This window comes from Lissotriton vulgaris, chromosome 1_2, assembly GCF_964263255.1.
Source record: "Lissotriton vulgaris chromosome 1_2, aLisVul1.2, whole genome shotgun sequence".
Classification (NCBI taxonomy): domain Eukaryota; kingdom Metazoa; phylum Chordata; class Amphibia; order Caudata; family Salamandridae; genus Lissotriton; species Lissotriton vulgaris.
In genome coordinates, this window is record NC_141686.1 from 299587187 (window position 1) to 299610132 (window position 22946).

Sequence of the window (22946 nt, forward strand, 5' to 3'; positions counted from 1 at the left end):
TATTGTTCACAAAACAAATTTATTGCTGCAAATAATTTAGCCACATGGGATTGAGGTCAGTGCTGCAGGACAGGGTTTGTTTGTTGGCAGATGTAAAACTATATTGTACAAGTTACTGTTGAATCCTGCGGATGGACTGGATTTGGGGGCTCTGGGCATGGGAGCCCCAGTTTTTCCAGCGCTGGTACTGCCCGCTATGCCGGTCACACTCCATGATGTATTGGTAGCCACGATAGCCGGGGTACTGATAGCACACCCACCTGCATGGGAAGCAAAGAACGTGTGTGAGACACTGCAATGTGGCACAACCAATTAATGGGAGAGACTATCAAGAGAAGCAACGCCACTTCCTGTTTTACAACAGTAAAGCATATTTCTTATCCATGTGAATGGCAACACTTTCTATTTCATGGCACTGACATCACTTCCTTTTTTACAATATTGAGGAGTACTAGCTATGATCATTTGTCACTGGGGTTCACACTACTGAAGTCACTTCCTGTTTCACATTAGTGATGTTGCTTTAATTTGTTTAGCAGCACTTTTACTTCCTGTTTGACAGCAGTGACATCACTTCCTATTTCATCACAATAGTGCTACTGTTGCGAATGTGTTGTTTGACATCAGTCACTTTCTTTGCAAAGTATTGACCACAGAGGTATAGGGTTCCCACCTCTCCCCACCCTCTGCAGCTTTGATGCCCCAGTACTCACGCGCCACTCTGCACCCGCATGGATCCGACCTCGTTGTTGCACCAGCCCATGGCCCGCAAGGAGGGGTAGTCATCTTCAAATTCCACGGAGCGGCCCAGGAAGTTCTCATGCTCGTAGATGCTGATGTGGGAGCTTCGGTGGCTCTAAGAGGGGCACAGCAGGAGACACCATGAACACTGGAGAAGGGTGCTCCTGGTCCTTTGTGAAACCCATCCCACCCACTCCCCTGCACCCCACACTGACAGCCGGCGCCATGACAACATGACATCATGAGAGAGCATGAGCATTGGAGAAGGGTGCTTGAGGTCCTTTCTGAAACCCATCCCCTCAGAAACCCACAAGTGCCTTGACCACAGGAGCGAGCATAAACATTTCCGAAGGGAGGCCCATGCCCTCTTCAACAGACACCCACATCCAGCGCCTTGACAGTGAATGAGAGCATGAACAGTGAAGGGTGATTCAGGTCCATCTAAAAACCATGCCCCCGGACACTTACAGCCAGTGCCTTGACAGCAGGAACGAGTGCCCCAGGCTCTTTGTGAAACCCACCCCTTGCCTCTCCCCTGCACCCCACACTCCCAACCAGCACCTTGATAGTGTGAGAGAATATGAGCATTGGAGAAGGTTGTTCTAAATACTTTCTAAAACCTATTCCCCAGACACCCATATATAGCGCCTTGACAATGTGAGAGAGCATGAGTGTAGGAGAGTAAGACCTGCTTCTTATAGTTACCCCAACTTTTTGCTGATGTTTCACTGTTTTCGACTTAAGTCTGCCTGCTATCCAGGACCCCAGCCTAGCTGCTTCCTCTCTAAAATGATTGCATGTACTTTAGGTACACTCCAGATTGGATTCTGGGGTACCCTTATAAGTCCCTAGTATATGGGATCCTATATACTCAGGACCTAGGTACCCCCAGAAGCCTCTCCGGGGCAGCAGCATGTATTGTGCCACACCTGGCAGACCATGCAAAATGACACAACAGGTCTGCTACAGCAGCCTGTGTAAGGTGGTGTATGCACCCCTTACTCAGATATAGGTTTCCTATATCTACCTTATCACTACACATATGAACCAATCAGTCACCCCTATGGCAGGACTTATCAATCCTGAAGGCAGGGTGATGGGTTTTGTGTGAGAGGGTGCCCATGGATGAGCAGAGCCCCTCTGCAGCCTTCGGAATCTCTCCTCTGGGCTTGTTAGTGATGCAGCCTCGACCATATACTCTTAAGTGCATTATAACCTTGCAGTAAATGTTAACTTTAAAACGGCTGCACAGAACCATGTTGTGTTTGGTGTCAAACACCTTGGAATCATACCTACACACCAGTAACTGTTGTGGGAGGTATGATTCCTCCATGGTAGAACCACTAGTGTGGGGCACTGAGCTACCCGGTGCCAGCTTTCCTTAACCCTGGCATCACATAATGAATGCTGCAGCCACAGACACGAGCCTGCCCTCCTGCTGCTGGATCAAACTCTGGCAGAGGAAGGCCTAACAATAGGTTTTCTATCACAGGGAGGTGTGACCATCTCCCAGACAGGCTCTAGTGTATTGGGGCTGGGTGGGTGCAGTCCAAGTGTTCTTTGATGTCTGCACTGGGGGCACATTTGGCGTCCCTGTGCATAGTCCAGCTCAAACCTGTTGCAGGGGCACTGCTCTGACATGAAATTGGACAAATGACATGGGTGTAACCACCCCTCTGTCCTGACCCTCCCAAAGGTAGGTCCCCAGAGTTTGTCCCACCCCTTCATTGGGTATTAAGTAGGAACCCCTGACTACAGGTCTTTAGATTTAACTGGACGAAACTCTGCTACAGAATCCCAGAACTTAAAATATCTACACTTCGTTGGATGACCGAAGAATCTCCCTTGGAGTAAAGGAGTTACTTCCCTACAAAGCAGGCACCACAGATGCATCTGTCCTGTTTGCAACTACGCAGCTCCTGAAGGACTCCGAAGACTTTGCAACACAGGAGGTCGGCTTCCAAGCTTCCCCGAGGCCGATCCGTGCTCTCAGTAAACCGGAGATCCAAAGCCCTCGTGGGGACCGTGCAACCTGAACCCCTGGACACCGTGCACATTTGCAGCAGCTTATGCTTCTTGGTGATCCCTGAGGCTGTGCTTTGGGCTACTTATAGTCCAGACCCAAAGCAGTGATTCCACTGAAGATTACTGGCCTACACTCCATGAGTGACCTGTGGATTAGTATTTAGTGATTCCTCTCGAGGTCCCTTCGCGATCTCTTGTCCGTTGACTTGTGAGTCCCTCAGAAGGGTACTGTAAATTTGAATGGGCTTTCCTGGTTGCTCCAGATGTGCCCTGACTCTCCATCGCTTGGGGAGTCAACAGGACCTTGCTGGTCCGTCCCGAAGCCATTTTACTCACACTGCGTGGGTTGCAGTTGCCAATGCTTGTTGGTCTCTGATCTAGACACCGACCCCCCCAGCACTCGACATCCTTCGTGGGACAGCTTGCCTGCAGACTCTGGTTGTCATCGACATCTCCTGCTCCCTGTGGCAGCGGAGTCAAGCTTCACTTCATCGCACCTGAAACACCCGACATTGGTGGGCATTGGTCTACCGTGCCCCTGGTCACCCTGAAGTGACCCAGACTCAGTCCCCTCTGCTTTCAGGTTCTTCACATCCCCAATCCAGGCTTGGATTGCAGTGGACACTTTTCCTTTCAACAGCAGCAGCACATTGCAGCAACTCGCCATTGAAAACAGCAATGATTCCTGACACCATTTGGCACCTATGCACCCGGTTTCCCTGTACTCCGGTGCTCACATGGGCCCTAGAACCTTCTAAGTCTAAAAGGGTTTGCTCCAAGTCCTCTCTGAAGTGTCCTTAATCTTTAATTTTTCAACGGCGACTTTCCCGTAGGATTGTATGGCGCCCGCGGCTGTGTTCTCTCACTGCACGCGTCCCCCTTGGGTCCCCTGTGTCACTACCTTGGGTGGTTCCTTGGGGTCCCAGCGATTCTACGTGCTCTAGGCACTGTGTCTAGTCAAGTCGTGGTTCTTATACCACCTTCTTAATATATGGTGTGGTCTCCCGTGGGGCCCATTGTATATTGTGCTATTTCTGAAGTTCTATTGTGATGATATTGTGTATCTTGCTCTATAATCTCATAAAGAGATTACTAGAGAGTGTTTAGTAATAAATGCATATATTTTATATATACTTTGTGTGGTTCTCCTTTCATTTAGGACATTCAAGAGGTTATAATCTGGTAAACCAAGCTGCTTTACACTCCTTCAAGACTTAGCCTGAAGGCTGCTCTCCACAGCTTCCACTAGAAAAGCTTTCAATAAAGGTTGTCTTAAACCTATCATCAATAAGGGTTGTTTGGACTTTGTGCAAGGTGCCCACTAGAACTAGTGGACAGCATATGCCAGGCCAGCTTCTCACAATGAGCATTGGAGAAGGTTGTTCAAAGTCCATTCTAAACCTATTCCCTAGACACCCATATATAGCGCCTTGATGGTGTGTGAGAGCATGAGCATTGGAGAAGGTTGTTCTAAGTCCTTTCTAAACCTATTAACCAGACACCCATATATAGCTCCTTGACGGCGTCAGAGAGCATGAGCATTGGAGAAGGTTGTTCTAAGTCCTTTCTAAAACCTACTCCCCAGACACCCATATTTAGCACCTTGACGGCGTGAGAGAGCATGAGCATTGGAGAAGGTTGTTTCAAGTCCTTTCTAAAACCTACTCCCCAGACACCCATATATAGCGCCTTGATGGCATGAGAGAGCATGAGCATTGGAGATGGTTGTTCTAAGTCCTTTCTAAACCTATTCTCCAGACACCCATATATAGCGCCATGACGGTGTGAGAGAGTATGAGCATTGGAGAAGGTTGTTGTAAGTCCTTTCTAAACATATTCCCCAGACACCATATATAGTGCCTTGACAGCATGAGATAACATGAGCATTGGAGAAGGTTGTTCTAAGTCCTTTCTAAAACCTATTCCCCAGACACCCATATATAGCACCTTGACAACGTGAGAGAGTAGGAGCATTAGAGAAGGTTGTTCTAAGTTCTTTCTAAACCTATTCCCCAGACACCCATATATAGCGTCTTGACAGCGTAAGAGAGCATGAGCCTTGGAAAAGGTTATTCTAAGTCCTTTCTAAACCTATTCCCTAGAACACCCATATATAGCGCCTTGACAGCGTGAGAGAGTATGAGCCTTGGAGAAGGTTGCTCTAAGTCCTTTCTAAACCTATTCCCCAGACACCCATATATAGCGCCTTGACAGCGTAAGACAGTACGAGCATTGGAGAAGGTTGTTGTAAGTCCTTTCTAAACCTATTCCCCAGACACCCATATATAGCGCCTTAACAGAGTGAGAGAGCATAAGCATTGGAGAAGGTTGTTCTAAGTCCTTTCTAAAGCCTATTCCCCAGACACCCATATATAGCGCCTCGACGGCGTGAGAGAGTATGAGCATTGGAAAAGGTTGTTGTAAGTCCTTTCTAAACCTATTCTCCAGCCACCCATATATAGCTCCTTGACAGCGTGCGAGAGCATGAGCATTGGAGGAGGTTGATCTAAGTTCTTTCTAAAACCTATTCTCCAGACACCATATATAGCGCCTTGTACATGTAAATCCGTATTTTTAAAGCGCAAACTACTCACCCTTACGGGTCTCAAGGCGCTGGGGGCCGTTGTGGAAATTAGGTGAGCTATTGCAGAGAGTCACATGGTGCTGAGCTGAGCTGCCTGCAGAGGCGGGGATCAAACCGTGAGCCCTGTGCTTCGAAGTCAGCTGCACCACACCTCTCCACTTGGCGGCGTGGGAGAGTATGAGCATTGGAGAAGGTAGTTGTAAGTCCTTTCTAAACCTATTCCCCAGACACCTATATATAGCGCCTTGACAGCGTATGAGAGCATGAGCATTGGAGAAGGTTGTTGTAAGTCCTTTCTAAAACCTATTCCCCAGACACCCATATATAGCGCCTTGACAGCGTGAGAGAGTATGAGAATTGGAGAAACGTGCTCGTGTATCTTTCTGGACCCATTCCTGGGACACCCACAACCAGCATCTTGTTTTTTAAGAATCACTTTTACTCTTGGTTGCCCATATTGGTGGAAGCGTGTGCCACATAAAGATCTAACTGTCCAAAACAGCTCCTTTTAGTTACTCCCAGGTGTACAACCATGTGGCACAGCCCTGGCGACAGAAGCACACCAGAGCTGAAATAACCACAGCACGGGGTCTATCATTCGTCTAGCATTGAGCAGTCAGCTATAGGGGATCAAAAAGAAAGTGAAACTCGTAATGGAGTCCATACTATTCCCCCAGATTCTAGTAACGGAGACACAAATGGATTGATTTAGATCTTGTGAGACGGGTTACTCCGCTACGACGGTGACAAATATCCCATCCGACAAAATATATATCCCATTATATCCTAAGGGATTTAAATATTGGCAGATGGGATATCCATCGCCATTGTAATGGAGTAGCCCGTCCGCCCTGATCTAAACCCGACCATTAGGGCCTGATTTAGACCTCTGCGGACAGGTTACTCCATTCCAACGGTTACTGATATTGCATCTGCTGAAATATAAATTCCGTTCTATCCTATACGATTTATATTTCGGCGGACTGTATATCCATCACCGTTGTGACGGAGTTACTCGTCTGCCGAGATCTCAATCAGGCCCTCAGTCTATCCTGGCCCGAATCTCAAGCTCAGAGCAATCCTTGCTGCTTCCCTGCAACGAGGACCTCGAGATTGAGAAAGACTGTGAGTGTCACTTTGACGAGGTTCTACTCCATATCGTGACTAAACCACCATTTTTTCTGCAGTTTTACGTAGCACAGACTCGATCTGAATGTATTGGAGCACTTTACATGAGCACCAGTTACATTACACAAGGACGCATTTATTTTTTTATTTTTGTTTTGTTGACACAGGGAGATGACGTGATTTGCCTAGAATCGCAGGATGCTGAGCCGACACTGAGGCTCGAACATGGTTATTTCCCCGTTTCAAAGTCAGCAGCTCTGGTTATAACACACCATCCTCTCCTCTCCGGACTTTGAGGATAGACCGGTGTCTTTGTAGTTAGAGGGTTACAGAAATGTTCTGCTAACCCCTCACTCGCCTTAAACAGGTGGGTCAGAAAATTCACCCTACCTTCATTCCTTTTTATTAACATAAACCACTATTGTTTCAGATTGAACATCTTCTTAGCACAAGCCTTTCATCATGTTCACTAATTTGGGGGCCCAACTCTTTGACCCACGGCTATCTGCTAAAACTGCTGGAGTCCTGGACTCACACCTGGCCCTCATACGTGTTGGGTGGGGGGGAAGGGCTGCCAGTTTACGGAAGGGCCACAGGTAGACGTGGACCATAAATCTGACTCCGGGATGTAACTATTTTTTTGGGCTCACTGTTCTTAGATGGGTGCAAACTGGGTGTCTGAAGGACTCAACCTCTTTCCCACTCTTGTGGTTAAAGCTGCTGTTCACTCAGTGCTCTTTTGGGGTAAGGGGTGACCAGTGGAACAGGCCAAGCCCCGTCACTGAGGATGTAAATGTTACCCTACACACAATCTGCCCCTTAGGTTACTTGTCAGGGGTAATAAGTGCTATATAAATGTAATTTCAATAAAAGTGACGCCTCTTCCATGTTTCTGTGAAGCTGCAGTAATCTCGATCTCTGACAGAGGGCGCTCATTCAGTGGTATAGTGCCACACCACTCCCCAGTAACTGGAAAGTGTTGTGCTTACACTCTCCTGCAGGGGCGCTCTTAAGCACTATAGTTCTACATGAGGGCTGTGGAAGTTGCAGTTCACAGTCTTTTCCTTTCCAATGGCAGCTGTTCATGACCCAGGTCACACCCGGGCTGCTGGTAGCACCACGCTCACATGCGAGGGATGTCATAGAAGCAGTGACAGAAGCCACGCCCCTTTACGCGGAGCCATGGAAGCTGCTGTGCTCACACGCTCCTCTAGAGGGTGCTCATGCAAGGGCGCAGGCCGGCTCCTTCTTAGGGTCTTGTGAAAGCTGCAGCACTCATGCTTGCCAGGGTTAATTCTGGCATCTTTTCCAGAGAAAATCCTGTCCATTTGTTCACGTTTTAAGATTCTGCAAAGGCCCGGACATGACACTTAAATAAAACTTTATTAAAAATTGCCTGTATTAATTTTAAACATGACCTTCCTGTCTTTGTTTAATCATTAGTCAGGGATCATTAAGCGAGCTCCAGAGCATAATTGAAAGTGTTTTTTGTTTCTTATATTTACTATTTTAAGTCTATACTGATAAGGAGGAAAATACTGGCCTTAGGTGATCTTCCTAATTTTTATGCAACGTGCGACATTAAAACAATGCTTATGCCTGTATAAAAACGGAGAGGTGGCATCCCATGGGCGTTCTTTCATGGCACCGCTCACATTATTCCTTCTTCGCTGCTGAGATTCTGCTTAAAGTGCCAGCAAACCCTCTCCATGAATAGTGACACAGGCCTCACCCCTCCACAAGGAGCTGTGAAAACTGCTCTGCTCCCTGTCCGCTAGAGGGCGCTGATAGAGTGGCATTGCCCATGTCCCTTCTCAGTGGCGAGTAAGCTGCAGTACTCACTTTCTCCTGCAGGGGGGTGCTGATGCACTGGAATTGCTCCCTTTGCATTTTTTTAATGATTTTTTGGGACACATGAGAACATTTTGAGGGTCAAACCTAGAGAGCACCCTAAAATCAGGAGGGCGGAAGCGCCCTGGGTACTCACCGCCGAGAAGACGGGTCGGAAGGACATGAGGCGCTCCACGTGGTAGGCGTTACTTCCGCTCCAGCTGTCCCAGCGGGGGTACTCGCCCCGCTCCAGGATGAACTGCTGCCCCTCGAAGCCGTGGTGCTCAAAGCCCACCCAGCTGTGGGAGGGGGATGGAGGGAGAGAGAGGGAAAGCGTTATATATAAGGGTTCAGGTAGAAGGGAGAGGGAACAAGAGAGAAGGGAGGGGCAGAGAGGGGCGAAGGACAGAAAGGTAGAAATAGAAGAGAGGAAGACACGACAATAGGACGTGGAAGGGAGAATGGAAAGCAGGGATCATAAAGGAAAGCGGTAGAGAGATGGAGAGAGGACAAAATAAGAGAAAGAACGAGAAGCATATCAAGTAGAAAGAAAACAGAAGACAGAAACAAACTGAGTAAGTTACTGATGCCATATAAGACAAGAGAAAGTGGACAAGAAAATCAGAAAAAAGAAAACAATAGAAAGATAGTGAATGTTCAAAAATCAACACACCATAAAATAATGTATTCATGAAGTAACTTCCATCTGTAGTGAACACACCATAAAAATAATTTGTAATGAAGTTGCTTTTGTCTCTGAGCTCAATCACAACTGTACCCAAAGAAACCCTGCACACAAAGGGCCCGATTCACAGAATGAACTTAAGACTCAATCCTAAACTTACTACTATTTTGCTATTCACAGAATGCACTCACTACTTTTGGAATTCACAGAATGAACTTACTACTTTTGGTATTCACAGAAGTTAGGATTTTGTCTTAAGTCTGTCTTAAGACAAACTTAAGACAGACTTAAGACAAACTTAAGACAGACTTAAGTTAGGATTTTGTCTTAAGCCTGTTTTAAGACTTACTTAAGACAAAATCCTAACTTCTGTGAATGCCAAAAGTAGTAAGTTCATTCTGTGAATGCCAAAAGTAGTAAATTCATTCTGTGAATGCCAAAAGTAGTAAGTGCATTCTGTGAATACCAAAAATAGTAGTAAGTTTAGGATTGAGTCTTAAGTTCATTCTGTGAATTGGGCCCATCGTGCTTGGATGCCCTGTGTGTTTTGGAAACATATATATATATATATATATATATATAATACATTATATTATATTATATGTGTATCTTTTAGCATAACACCATTTAAAACCATCTCGTATAGTATTAAATCTTAGAAAATAGTAATTTAATTGAATGGAGCTTCTAAGAGTTAAAAAAGGTTGCATGACCTCAGGGTTATACATTCGTCACCCCTTGAAAAATAAGGTGCAAACAAGCAACGCTATGAGGACTTCCCTCCCCCATGGCAGGCAGCCCTCTTCATCAGAACATAGAACCTCCTCCCCTGCCTACTAAGCAGAACAAGCATTTTCAAAGCCAATACTTATGACTTTTATTTTAATCTCTGACTAAAACAAAATAAAAAATATTGTTGTATTAAGAAGAACAAACACATTTTGTTACTGTCAGGGCACAAGTCCTAAAAAAAGAAGTGGGGGGACGCTGTCACCTGAAGTGACGTCACAACAGGAAATGACGCCACGAAGGTGGCTTGCACCATCGGGCCCATTGCCTCCCCTCGCTCACCCCTTAGATGCGATTGCATCTGAAAAGCCAGCACGTCATCAGTGTGCTGTGAGCGCCGACCTCGTCCCAGAGAAGCCAAAGAGTGAAGTCCAGCTGTTTGGCAGGGGGGACGGCATCCAACCGGTAAAATAAGTGGGGGGACGCCGTCCACCCGCGTGGTACTCCGACTCGAGCCCTGGTTACTGTACACAATACATCTATGAGGTGTAGAATGTAATGTGTGAGGGTTCTGTACGCTTGAGATATAGTCACTCCTACATTTCAAGTGCTTCAGAGGTCTGGATGATACATCAAAGTGCCTATTACATGAAGTGAGTGGAGTATTCCTCTGTGGGGTGCCAGACTCCACTGTGTGTATATTTGCAAACATTGTTAACAATAGGGTAGAGCTACCACTAACATCAAGCCAGACTTAAAAAGCATCCCAGCACTACGTTGTGAGAATATCACCCTGTTTCAGGGCTTTAAGTGGGCCGGGTCTCGCAGGATCTGAGCACCGGCAGTTTTTTAAGGGGGCCTCGAAACGGGTCTATATCTGGCTCTGTTTTGTGCCCTGGCACAGGCGGCTCGTTTTTTCCGGACTGCAGTGACAGTAGGCACATCCATGTGCGCTGCTCACTTCTCACTGGTGCAGAAGTTTCGGCATGACGTCATTCCAGGTGAGCGTTGTAGGGAAAGGGAAATCCATTACTGAGAGTCATTTCCTCTCTAGATTTCCCTTCTCTCTATTAAACTCAGGAGCAGCAACATTGTTGTGGGGTCACCAGGGCTTTAAGTTGAAGCTCTTTCAATTATATTCAAGCCATAGTTGCTGCTTATGTATCTTATGCAAATAACAACCATTAACAAAGCCAAAAGTCCTGACTTGTTGCAGGTCTGATAATACTTGTATCATATATCTAGATGCAATGACAGAAGCAGCAAAATACAAGTCGGGCGGCTCACTGTGCTAATCACAGATTTTTAGCTTATGTGTTTTAAGTCACGCTCTTAATTACATTGGTCACGCCCCTTTGAGAGACCCCCCCAGTTTTTTTCATCCCTCTTAAAGCCCTGCCCTGCTTGGTCAATGTCCCAAGATAAGGAGAGAGACCGAAGACGATATCAAGAAGTGAAAGTAGGATAATGTATTCCACTATTTATTTTACACTTCTGGACTGGCCGTGGTGTCTGAATTTGATTTTTAGGGAAGCACACTAAATTATGTTCCACCGGCCATCTGTTCTCCCAGGTAGAAAGAGCCCATGTTCAAATGCAGAGTTCCTATTAGTACCCTTTTTAACCACGTGGTGGCAGGAGAGGACAATGTATCGGTGCACTCGTTCAACAACAAGGCAGGACACAAAAAGATTTCTGTTTCATAAGTAATTGGGAAACTAGCCCACCTCCTCCTGTAGGATGCAGTAAAGTTACAATTACTACATGACTCAGCGCTAAAAGTAAACTAAATTGTGACAACCCAGACAGTGCCAGCAGATGGCGCTCCTACTTTCCTTTCCGGTACGGGTTGCCTCAGCCTAGCTGACCAGGTGGAATGCAGCCTGTGCAGCCAATATGAAAATATCCAAATGTATAGGCAAACTTTCCAGAATGTAGTAAATTTGCTGGGAATTTGGAAATCAACGGGGGATTAAGAAATTTGTGTTTTCCAAAAATAAAATATAATCACGGTAGTTACTGAGTCGTCCTGCTCTGTTCCCCTAAAAGTGGGTGAAATAGATCACTCTAGTGAACCTCAACGAGGGCCAGACACGTCTGTGATTGTTGAATATCTTTGAGAGGTGGTCCTTTTTGCCTGGCAATAGGAGTTTAAAGTAATTCTGCCTTTAAAGTTAATTATTTTGAGCTTTCTCTGGCACGTGAATGTTGAAATGAGGGGCTGTTCTGATTAAAATGCAGATGCTCTTGGCTTCCATCGGCGCATCTTTTCAGGAGGGAAATCACTCGACGAAAGCCATGTCTACTGCACCGTTCAGAATATGCCTTTTTCCCACCATTTCATTGAACGGAACGGGAGCATTTCTTTCCCAATTTTTCCTTCAAAGGTGAATATCTCCCAGGCCCTTCCTCGTTGTTTCTGATAACAGAGCATTAGAGCGGAAGCCCCCGTCAGATTTCTACAACGTGCACGTTTTTTAAAACATTTAAGTAAAAGCATTTTCTTCCCCAATGTTGCATCATGTGTCATAACATTTCTTTTATCGCCCCAACTTTTTAAAATACTTTGAAGGTTTTTTTTTGATAACCTAACTTTTATTACGTTTTAATTAAAAATCAGTTTGTGATAAATTATGGTCATTATTTTTTGACTGCCCATTCAATTTTTTACCTAAAACGTTTGATTTAATAACATTCTGGTAAAATTTCAATTATTCCCCAAAATGTTTTCATTTATGTTTAACTAAACATCTATTAAAAGTATGTTATCGCCTTTCTACCTCTTTGTTTAATTTAAAATTCCACTTTTTTGTCCTAACATTATTTTGCTTAGAGCAGCATACCTAAACACTGTTTTTTTCGGAATGATTTGCATCTTTGTTTAGTCAAAAGAGAATTTGGCCTGTATCAGAAAACTAAGGTGAAGTTACATTTTCCTCTAAGACAAACATACACATATTTGAAACCCATTGTACAGGTAGACCTGTGGTGGCCCCAGCCCTTCCCACACTCACGCTCCGCACTCCACGCGCAGGGAGCGCACGTTGGTGAACCCGCGCTCCTGGATGTTGTGACACTCAGAGGTGAACTCCTGGCAGTTTCCCTGGAAGTCTTCCTGCTCCCAGACCAGGATCTGAGGAGAGAGAGAGAAGGTTATAGGTGGAAGCAATGTACTCAGGTGTAGGAGATGCAGGGGTTAATTTGTGCCAGGGCCCTTGTCAGGAGGACACGGAAGCATGCACCACCCATTGCCCCTGCCAGCGCAGTCAATTACAGTGCCAACACAACTGCCAACCATCATCCACCTACAAGTGTGAGAATACAGACTATTCAAGGCCCCAAAGCTGTAAGAATGGTTTGGGGAGGCACGTATTAGTGACTGTTAATGTATATTAAGTTAATAAACATCTATTGTTGTGCTCATGTCCAAATTTGGCAGACAACGCCACCATGTGGAAGACTGTCACAAACGCCCGTGCTAAGAATTAAGGGGCATATTATCAAGCAGGGCGATAGGCAATTATCGCTGCTTTAGCGGCCTTTTTCGGCAGCTAAGCGGCGATAATTCTATCGCCCTTGAGAGAGCGCAATTTGAGCAAAATGTAGAAGTGCACCATATTTACATGTAAGATGCACGAATTTAGTTAAAGTACATTAGAGTGTCGAAAATGTAGAATGCAAACAATCATGAGTGTTTAATTAATATAGAATGCACATTTTAGAGTGTGAAGCTAATGTAGTAATGTTTAGAAATGTTAGAATGCTATTAGATTCCATGTTATGTGACTGTTGCAGGTGAAAAAATGTAATGCTGCAAAACGTAGAAATGTGCAGGCCTCATGGCAAATGTATGAAGAACGAAAACGTGCCTTTACATTTTCACATAAGCTGAATTACCATTATTTAGAATATTATTTGATCATATGTTAAAGTTATGTTTATAGAAGTGTTTTATATAATCAGAGTGTAATAGGTTAGAAATTGTTTTAGACTAAGAAATAAGGGTTCACAGAATACAGATCTGTTCCAAGTAATTTAGTAGGCCTGAAAAGATAAAGTTGTTTTCTTTGATCTGTATGTGCTAGTTAAAATCGAGTCTTGTTAAGCATAAATTGCAAACCACGTTCGAAGTTTACGACTTGAGAGATAAACTGGAGGTCGGAATTTGGGGCCCAATTCATGGGTGTCTGTTTGCAGGTGCGAGGGGGTTCCAATCAAGAGAGTGATGAATAGAGCTCTGTCCGGGGAGACAGGCACAGGCCTGGAGGAGGTTTCAGGAATTTCCTGGGGGGTACCGGCGGGCCGAGAAGAGCCTGAGAAGCAAGGTCAACGCAAACAAGAGACCCAGAGGAGTATCAGTATGGAAAAAGCCAGAACCGAAACCACGTGAGAGGTGTACGTGAGGGGCGTCTCCGAGGGGCGTTTCAACTGTAATTATGATATTGTATTAGGGACAGTACCCTGGGGTGGAGTTAGAGCAGATGGCCTGAGGACCCTTAGAGAGCGGATGGGTAGGCAGAGAGGACATGACTGGGATACAGATTTACATCAGAGACTAAGAGAAAGTGCGTGAACTTCTTTGGAAGTCACCACGGCTGACACCTTTTTAGGTTAAGATTCTGTTAAGTAGGGATGTCACCTAGTCCAGTGTAGGGACAGTCTAACCTGATTTTCTCTTTTGTAAATGACGCTTAAATTACAACTTGTGTCTATTCTTGCGAACCTGCTGATATTCGAGTTGGTTTTAGTGATATTCTTCTGTCGCTTAAGATCGTTCAGAGAATTCATGTTTATTTTGGTGCCAGTATACCTTTTGAACCTTTTATTGAGATGTTTGTATCTACAGTTATCTTTGGCTTTATAATAAAATTTTAAAACCTATTCGTAGTAAGTGGTTCTTCAGAGTCGTGCCAATTATTGGTTTGATTAACCCAGTAGTGGATTGCTTTTTACTCTGACAGGCAACAAAGATTCAGTCGACCTAGGTGGGAATTTAGATCTAGGGTAATCAGAGAAGAGATCGAAAATCCCGCCTTCTCACCCTATTACCAAGCTGTCGTGAATATTTCCATCGCTACGCTTGCCTTGCTAATAGGCGATAGCGACGTTAGCGACTGCTTTCAGTTGCTAACTGGTTGGGTACGCCCACTTTGCATGTCATTAGCGATAAACATCGCTGACATGCAAAGCGGGCCCCAAACCGCTCGCTATCGCCTAAAAGCTGTCGCTAACATCAGATAACGACAGCTTGCTAATAGGGCAATAGAATTATCGCCGCTTAACGGCCGAAAATGGCAGCTAAAGCGGCGATAATTGCATATCACCCTGCTTGATAATATGCCCCGTGGTGTGCCTAAGGAGAACAGATGGGTTCTGGTGAAAAATATGTTCTGGTGGAGGAGATGTGATGTGCTATGGTTTTAAGTTTCACACAAACGTCTCCAGAAATTCGGAAAGTCAGGCAATGTAGCTGGAAATACCATTTGAGTTTTAGCTAAAACATTTTGAAAGGGACTGCAATGCATATTTACTAGAAACTCGTTTATCGTCTGGTGCCGTGGTATCAGCAATACTAAGATCCAGCCCGGGCCATTCCTTTAACAGACTGGTGCTTTCTGGGAGTTGTAGTTCTGGTTCGCTACAGTTGAACCAAGTTGGGCTAAGTAGTTGTCGAGATAATGGCTTGCAGAGGAAACACTGGACTGGAATACGGTGTCCCTGGTGACATGGAGTCACCTGGTCACCTTATCTACATGAGGTCACGTTGGAGAAGGTACTGGGAGCTGGGGAGAGAGACCTCGCCTGCAGTAAGCAAAATAAATGCTGCTTATTCTAAATAATTGGAAATAAGTAAAAGGAACAGCTCCAAACGCCCCTCTAGATTGGCGCCCTGGGCATGGGCCCAGCTTGCCCCTCCCAAAAGCTGTCTCTAACCATAGTGCCTGTGTTACTGTTACTCAACTCATTCCTTCAGTCTCGAAGATGATGAAAGGATGAGACGGTCCCTCACATCAGAACGCGGGTCTCTGCAGTCGATGCATTGAGCCACTGAATGATTGTCCTGGGGTTGGAACCTGGACCCTGCTTGCTAAGGATGCATCTCTGCAGCAGGTGCGTCAACCTGCTTTGCTCTCCTAACGCAGGGAGTGGCAGTCCCAATGCCCATTCCATCAGTGGCCTCTTTCTTAACAAAAGCTGTTAATTTATTCGGAACTATTCTGACTGCCCTGTGCAGCCCCCCCCCCCCCTTCGCCATCCTGAGCAGTCAGCAGATCCCCTGTGTCTTTTCATGCCCCCCGCCTCCCCACCGCCCCGACGTTTCGTACCTTCCAGAAGGGGGAGAAGCCCATGGTCAGGTCCGGCTGAGAGGTCCTTGTTCGGAGCATCTTTGACTGTCTGTGGAAAGCAGAGAAACACGGGGTTATCACTCCTGTAAATGTGTTGTGGTGCTCAACACAAACTCGTGGCGTGTGAATGATTTGTTACTAGTAACGACATAGACCTCCGGTTATCGACCTCGAAAGGATGAAAGGTTCAGTTTTCCCTACTCAGGGCACAAGTCCTAAAAAAAGAAGTGGGGGGAACTAGCCAAGTTAGGCAGTAAGCAAGAGACATCATCGCACGTGAGATCAAAGTGCATGACATCACACGTGGTATCACAGGAAGTGACATCACAACCCATGACCTCGACCTCACAGGACGTGACATCACAAGAAGTGACATCCGATCTGAAGACCTCGCACATATGTTTAGCAGGTCTATCATGAGTGCATTTGAGCGCATTACAACATTTAAGAAATGAGATTATGTGTCGGGGGTTGTGCCAAAAAGGGACGCAACCCTGGAGCAAAACCTGGGCCTCAATTTATGCATTAAGGGCCTCATTTATGAGCCATTGGTGTAGGGGAGCGCCGCAAGACTTCTTGCTGTGCTGTCCTACGCCAATGGGAAAGGACGGGAATGACCCGTATTTATGAAATACAGCGCATACCTGTCCTCCCCCTTGCGCTGGCGCACAATGTGCTGCCTAGGGCCAACATAGGCATCCCTGCACCATGGTGCAAGGGCGCCTTATTTATTTATTTCTTTATTACAGGATTTATAATGCGCATGGCTGCCTCAGCGACAAGGCGTCCCAGCGCAACCAGAAACCTAACCGGAACAAGAGAGCTCAGCAAGCGGGGGATATCACAGAATGGGAAACAGCCAGGTCTTCAACGACTTACGGAACGTCAGAAGATTGGGGATGGCCCGAATACATACCGGGAGAGAGTTCCACAGTTTGGCCGCCAAGAGGCCGAATGACCGACCCCCTGCCCTTGCTTTCCTAACACGGGGGACACAGACCAAACCTTGGTTGCAGGCAGGATCGTTTCTGTGCAGGAGGGGGCACTTTCTCTCACAGGCACAATTCAGAGAGGCGCTTTCCTCTTTCTAAACATCAGACTTTGTTATGCCCCACCACACACACACACACACACACACACACCCACACGCACACGCACACACACACGCACACACACACACACTCACACTCTCGCCCCTTTGGCAACCTCCTGACCACGGAATAAAGACTTACCTCACCCAGGCTACAAGCCTCGTGCTCAAGAGGGCTCCCCTCAGGCTTTGGTGCAATCTCACGTGGCAGTGTTTATTTATGGGACCCCAGATCTTCTCAAGAGATCCCAGCGGATCCCAGTGTCGGGAACGACAGCCAATACATTCTAGAGGGGACAGGACCAGTACCCCTCTGTGAGCCCCTGAGCCGTCTGGATCTATTTGTAATAGGGTCAGTACCCCTCTGTAAACCTTAAAGCCTTCCGGCCCTATACGTGATAGGGCCAGTACCCCTCTGTAAGCCCCTGAGCCGTCCGGCCCTATATGTAATAGGGCCAGTACACCTCTGTAAGCCCCTGAGCCATTTGGAACTATATGTAATAGGACCAGTACTCCTCTGTAAGCCCCTGAGCCATCTGGATCTATATATGATAGGGCCAGTACACCTCTGTAAGCCCCTGAGCCAGCTGAATCTATATATGATAGGGCCAGTACACCTCTGTAAGCCCCTGAGCCAGCTGAATCTATATATGATAGGGCCAGTACACCTCTGTAAGCCCCTGAGCCAGCTGAATCTATATGTGATAGGGCCAGTACCCCTCTGTAAGCCTCTGAGCTGTCCGGCCCTATATGTGATAGGGGCAGTACCCCTGTAAGCCTCTGAGCCATCAGGTTCTAAAAGTGATAGGATCTGCACCTCTCTGTTGATCCCCTGAGCCATATGGTTCTATAGGTGAAAGGGTCAGTACCCTTCTGTTAATCCCCTGAGCCATTCGGTTCTGTAGTGTGGCTCACTGGTTAGAGGCGGCAGACCCGAGAGCAGAGGACGGCCCGGGACCAGGGTTCGATTCCCGGCGCGGCAGGTTTCTGGACCAGGGTCAGCGGACTCGATAATTCTCTCGTCTCGGTGCCCACTCTGATCAGCGATCACACTCGGCAACTCTGGGCATTAGCTTGCCTCATCTTCACTAACGGCCCCACCAGACCGCCGGGGATGCCTGGTCTCACCCTGGAGATACCCATTAAGGGACCATCTCTCAGGGAAGCCAGGAAGGGTTTCGCAGCGGTCGAAGCGCCTTGGGACCCTACGGGTAAGTAGTGCGCTATATAAATGCCAATACAATACAATACAATACATTACATAGGTGATATGGCTTGTTCCCCTCTATTAACCCGCCACGCTTCAGGTGACTGGCCCTGTATCCCTGTGCCACTGAGTGACAGAGGTGAAAGGCTCTGTATTCCTGAATCACCAAGTGCCGAGGTGAAGGCTTCCTATTCCTTTACTACCCAGTGCTGGAGGTGAAAGGCTCTGCATTCCTATACCGCCCATTGCTAGATGTGAACGGTTCTCTATTCCTTTACCACCCAGTGATAGAGGTGAAATGCTCTGTATCCCTGTATCACCCAGTACTGCAGGAAAAAGGCTCTGTATCAGCCAGTGCTGGAGTGGAAAGGCTCTGCATTCCTGTATCACCCAGTGCTGGAGGGGAAAAGCTCTCTATTCCTGTACCACTCAATATTATAGGTGAAAGGCTCTGTATTACTGTATCCCCCAGTGATGGAAGGGAAAGTCTCTTTATCCTTGTACCACCCAGTGCTGGAGGTGAAAGGCTCTGTATCCCTGTATCAGCCAGTGCTGGAGGTGAAAGGCTCTAAATTCCTGTACCACCCAGTGCTGGAGGTGAAAGGCTCTGTATCCCTATACCACCCAGTGCTGGAGGTGAAATGTTCTGTATCCCTGTACACCCCGTGATGGAGGTGAAAGGCTCTGTATTCCTGTATCACCCTGTGCTGGAGGTGAAAGGCTCTGTATCCCTTTACCACCCAGTTTTAGAACTGAAAGGCTCTGTATCCCTGTATCACCCATTGCTGGAGGTGAAAGGCTCTGTATTCCTGCACCACCCAGTGCCGAAGGTGAAAGACTCTGTATTCCTGTACCACCCAGTGCTGGAGGTGAAAGGCTCTGTTGTCCTGTACCACCCAGCCCTGGAGATGAAAGGCTCTGTAGTCCTGTATCACCCAGTGCTGGAGGTGAAAGGCTCTGTATCCCTGTACCACCTAGTGTTAGAAGTGAAAGGCTCTCTATTCCTTTATCACCCAGCACTAGAGGTGAAAGGCTCCGTATTTCTGTACCACCCAGCTCTGGAAGTGAAAGGCTCTGTAGTCCTGTACCACCCATTGCTAGAGGTGAAAGGCTCTGTAGTCCTGTACCACCCAGTGATAGAGGCGAAAGGCTCTCTATTCCTGTACCACCCAGCTCTTGAGGTGAAAGGCTCCGTATTTCTGTACCACCCAGCTCTGGAGGTGAAAAGCCCTGTATCCCTGTACCACCCGGCTCTGGAGGTGAAAGGCTCTGTAGTCCTGTACCACTCAGTGCCAGAGGTGAAAGGCCCTGTATCCCTGTACCACCCGGCTCTGGAGGTGAAAGGCCCTGTAGTCCTGTACCACCCAGCTCTGGAGGTGAAAGGCACTGTAGTCCTGTACCACTCAGTGCCAGAGGTGAAAGGCCCTGTATCCCTGTACCACCCAGCGCTGGAGGTGAAAGGCTCCGTATTTCTGTACCACCCAGCTCTGGGGGTGAAAGGCTCTGTAGTCCTGTACCACCCAGTGCTAGTGGTGAAAGGCCCTGTATCCCTGTACCACCCAGCGCTGGAGGTGAAAGGCTCCGTATTTCTGTACCACCCAGCTCTGGAGGTGAAAGGCTCTGTAGTCCTGTACCACCCATTGCTAGAGGTGAAAGGCTCTGTAGTCCTGTACCACCCAGTGATAGAGGCGAAAGGCTCTCTATTCCTGTACCACCGAGCTCTTGAGGTGAAAGGCTCCGTATTTCTGTACCACCCAGCTCTGGAGGTGAAAAGCCCTGTATCCCTGTACCACCCGGCTCTGGAGGTGAAAGGCTCTGTAGTCCTGTACCACTCAGTGCCAGAGGTGAAAGGCCCTGTATCCCTGTACCACCCGGCTCTGGAGGTGAAAGGCTCTGTAGTCCTGTACCACCCAGCTCTGGAGGTGAAAGGCACTGTATTCCTGTACCACTCAGTGCCAGAGGTGAAAGGCCCTGTATCCCTGTACCACCCAGCGCTGGAGGTGAAAGGCTCCGTATTTCTGTACCACCCAGCTCTGGAGGTGAAAGGCTCTGTAGTCCTGTACCACCCAGTGCTAGAGGTGAAAGGCCCTGTATCCCTGTACCACCCAGCGCTGGAGGTGAAAGGCTCTGTAGTCCTGTACCACTCAGTGCCACAGGTGAAAGGCCCTGTATCCCTGTACCACCCAGCGCTGGAGGTGAAAGGCTCTGTAGTCCTGTACCACCCAGCTCTGGAGGTGAAAGGCTCTGTAGTCCTGTACCACTCAGTGCCAGAGGTGAAAGGCCCTGTATCCCTGTACCACCCAGCGCTGGAGGTGAAAGGCTCCGTATTTCTGTACCACCCAGCTCTGGAGGTGAAAGGCTCTGTTGTCCTGTACCACCCAGTGCCAGAGGTTAAAGGCTCTGTAGTCCTGTACCACCCTGCTCTGGAGGTGAAAGGCTCTGTAGTCCTGTACCACTCAGTGCCAGAGGTGAAAGGCCCTGTATCCCTGTACCACCCAGCGCTGGAGGTGAAAGGCTCCGTATTTCTGTACCACCCAGCTCTGGAGGTGAAAGGCTCTGTTGTCCTGTACCACCCAGTGCTAGAGGTGAAAGGCTCTGTAGTCCTGTACCACTCAGTGCCGGAGGTGAAAGGCTCTGTAGTCCTGTACCACCCAGTGCCGGAGGTGAATGGCCCTGTATCCCTGTACCACCCAGCTCTGGAGGTGAAAGGCTCTGTAGCTCTGTGCCAACAAGAATGACTGTGCGAGTCTATTGAGCATCCATTTCCTACAGCAGGTGAACGACTTGTCTGCATCCTGTCCTACAGGAGAATGGTTGTGTCAGAACACAGAGCCCGCCTATGCCCTAAAAGGAGATGCCACAGCCAGTTACCTCAGCCCCATGTTCTGGGCATCACAGTCCGAGCCTGTCCTCTCAGACCTTCCGAACCTATAGGCGCATTGCTGCCTTGTTATCGGAGCCCCCTGTATCTGTGCCAGCCCCGCGGTGTCCTGTGATGCCATATACATAGCTCATAGTACAGCTAGTGTCTTTTCTAGGCGCTGGGCTGATGAGTCGTATGGCTGGACGAGTCTACACCAGAAGTGTCGAGCCCTGACTCAAAAGCAGAGGGTGTCGCCCAGTGAGCTCCACCGCCTTGCTCCCGGTGGTCTAGCGCCTAGAGGTGGCCCACCCCTCAGGTGAGCTGCAGCGCCCCTTACCTTAGCGGAGTAGCCCTGGAGCGCTTCAGGGGTCTGGCCAGGGAGGTATTCATGCAGCGATGATCACAGGGCCTGTTGGCTCGGGCTTTATATAGAGCCGGCCTCGTGAAAGGGACAGGCGAGGGGCAGGAGAGACTGCCCCTCCAGGGAAGAGTGCGCTCAGCAGATCAGGGGCACGCGGAGGGAGAGAGGCCAGGGCAGAGGGCAGGGGCACACAGAGGGAGAGAGGCCGGGACAGAGGCCCGGATGCTGGGGGGTGCAGTGAAACAGCTCCCATTGGTTAGAAACAGAAGGCTCAGCACTTCTGGCCCCGGCACACACAAAGGGGCGCGAGGACAGTGCCGAGGGGGGGCGTCGGGGCGCAGGGGCATAGAGGGGGGCGAGCTCAGCGAAAGTCACATAATACACGGATTTGGGAGAAGCTACCAGCAGCCGGCACGTGGGGAGGAGAGAGGACAAATAATTCACCTGCCCCGGGGGGGGCGAAGGGGGGGGGGGCAGAAAACAAAGCACCCACTGCGGAGAGAGAGCAATGCACCAAACACTACACCCAGGACGAGAACAGAGGCGTGCCACCCATCCAACACTGCACACGGGCACAGGGCGGACTACCCACCCACCCAGAGAGGGCACAGAGCATGGCATGTCTGTCACCCAAACACTGCACACAGGGCACAGGAGGGACCATCCGCTCACCCAGGGAGGTCACACGTTGTGTCTATCACCAATACCAGGCACCCCAGGCAAAGAACGAACTATCCAACCACTCAGGAGGGCACAGGACGTCCATTTCACCCAAACACTACACAACGGGCACAGGACTGACCACCCAATCATCCAGAGGGCACACGACGAGCCCATCACCCAAACACTGCCCACAGGGCAGAGGACTGACCATCCACCCACCCAGAGAGGGCACAGGACAATGCATGCCTATCACCCAAACAGGACTATCAGGACATAGGAATAACCACCCACCAAGAGAGGGCACAGGACGTCACGTGCCCTTCCCCAAACTCTGCACACAGGGCACCGGACTGACCACCCAGACGACCATAGGACCACCCAGAGAGGGCATGGAACGAGCTCATCACCCACAGGGCAGAGGACTGACCATCCAACCACCCAGAGAGGACCACACGTGTCTATCCACACAGACATTGCACATAGGGCACGGCACTAACCATCCAACCACCCAGAGAGGACACATATAATCCATCTAAACACTGCACAGGGAGATGGCACGGGACATGTAATCTACCCAAACACTGCACAGAGGACAAACATTCAGGAAAACACTGTCCCAATAGAGGGTACGCCACAACCCATCAATCCAAACACCACATACATAAAACAAACCAAGCACGACATGACAACCCA

The 22946-nt window shown here is 48.2% G+C and overlaps 1 protein-coding gene across 1 annotated transcript; it reads right to left on the reverse strand.

Moving 5' to 3' along the window:
- On the reverse strand, window positions 1-21661 carry LOC147736547 (beta-crystallin A1-like). Its single transcript, XM_086953767.1, has 6 exons — window positions 21567-21661; window positions 16049-16118; window positions 12737-12855; window positions 8466-8607; window positions 714-856; window positions 1-260 (listed from the first exon to the last, which is right to left on the reverse strand). Exons 1-6 carry the CDS (start codon window positions 21617-21619, stop codon window positions 113-115), a joined length of 675 nt encoding a protein of 224 aa, XP_086809893.1. The 5' UTR covers window positions 21620-21661; the 3' UTR covers window positions 1-112.
- Window positions 21662-22946: the final 1285 nt, after the last annotated feature.

What these genes read in the sequence shown, in the direction of transcription:
- LOC147736547 (XM_086953767.1), bottom strand. Translation starts at nt 21,619, where the DNA reads ATGAATACCTCCCTGGCCAGACCCCTGAAGCGCTCCAGGGCTACTCCG. An exon ending in TCCGACCCGTCTTCTCGGCG is followed by an intron (nt 857 to 8,465) that starts GTGAGTACCCAG and finishes TGCCCCTCTTAG; the next exon opens with AGCCACCGAAGCTCCCACAT. An exon ending in ATGCGGGTGCAGAGTGGCGC is followed by an intron (nt 261 to 713) that starts GTGAGTACTGGG and finishes CTTCCCATGCAG; the next exon opens with GTGGGTGTGCTATCAGTACC.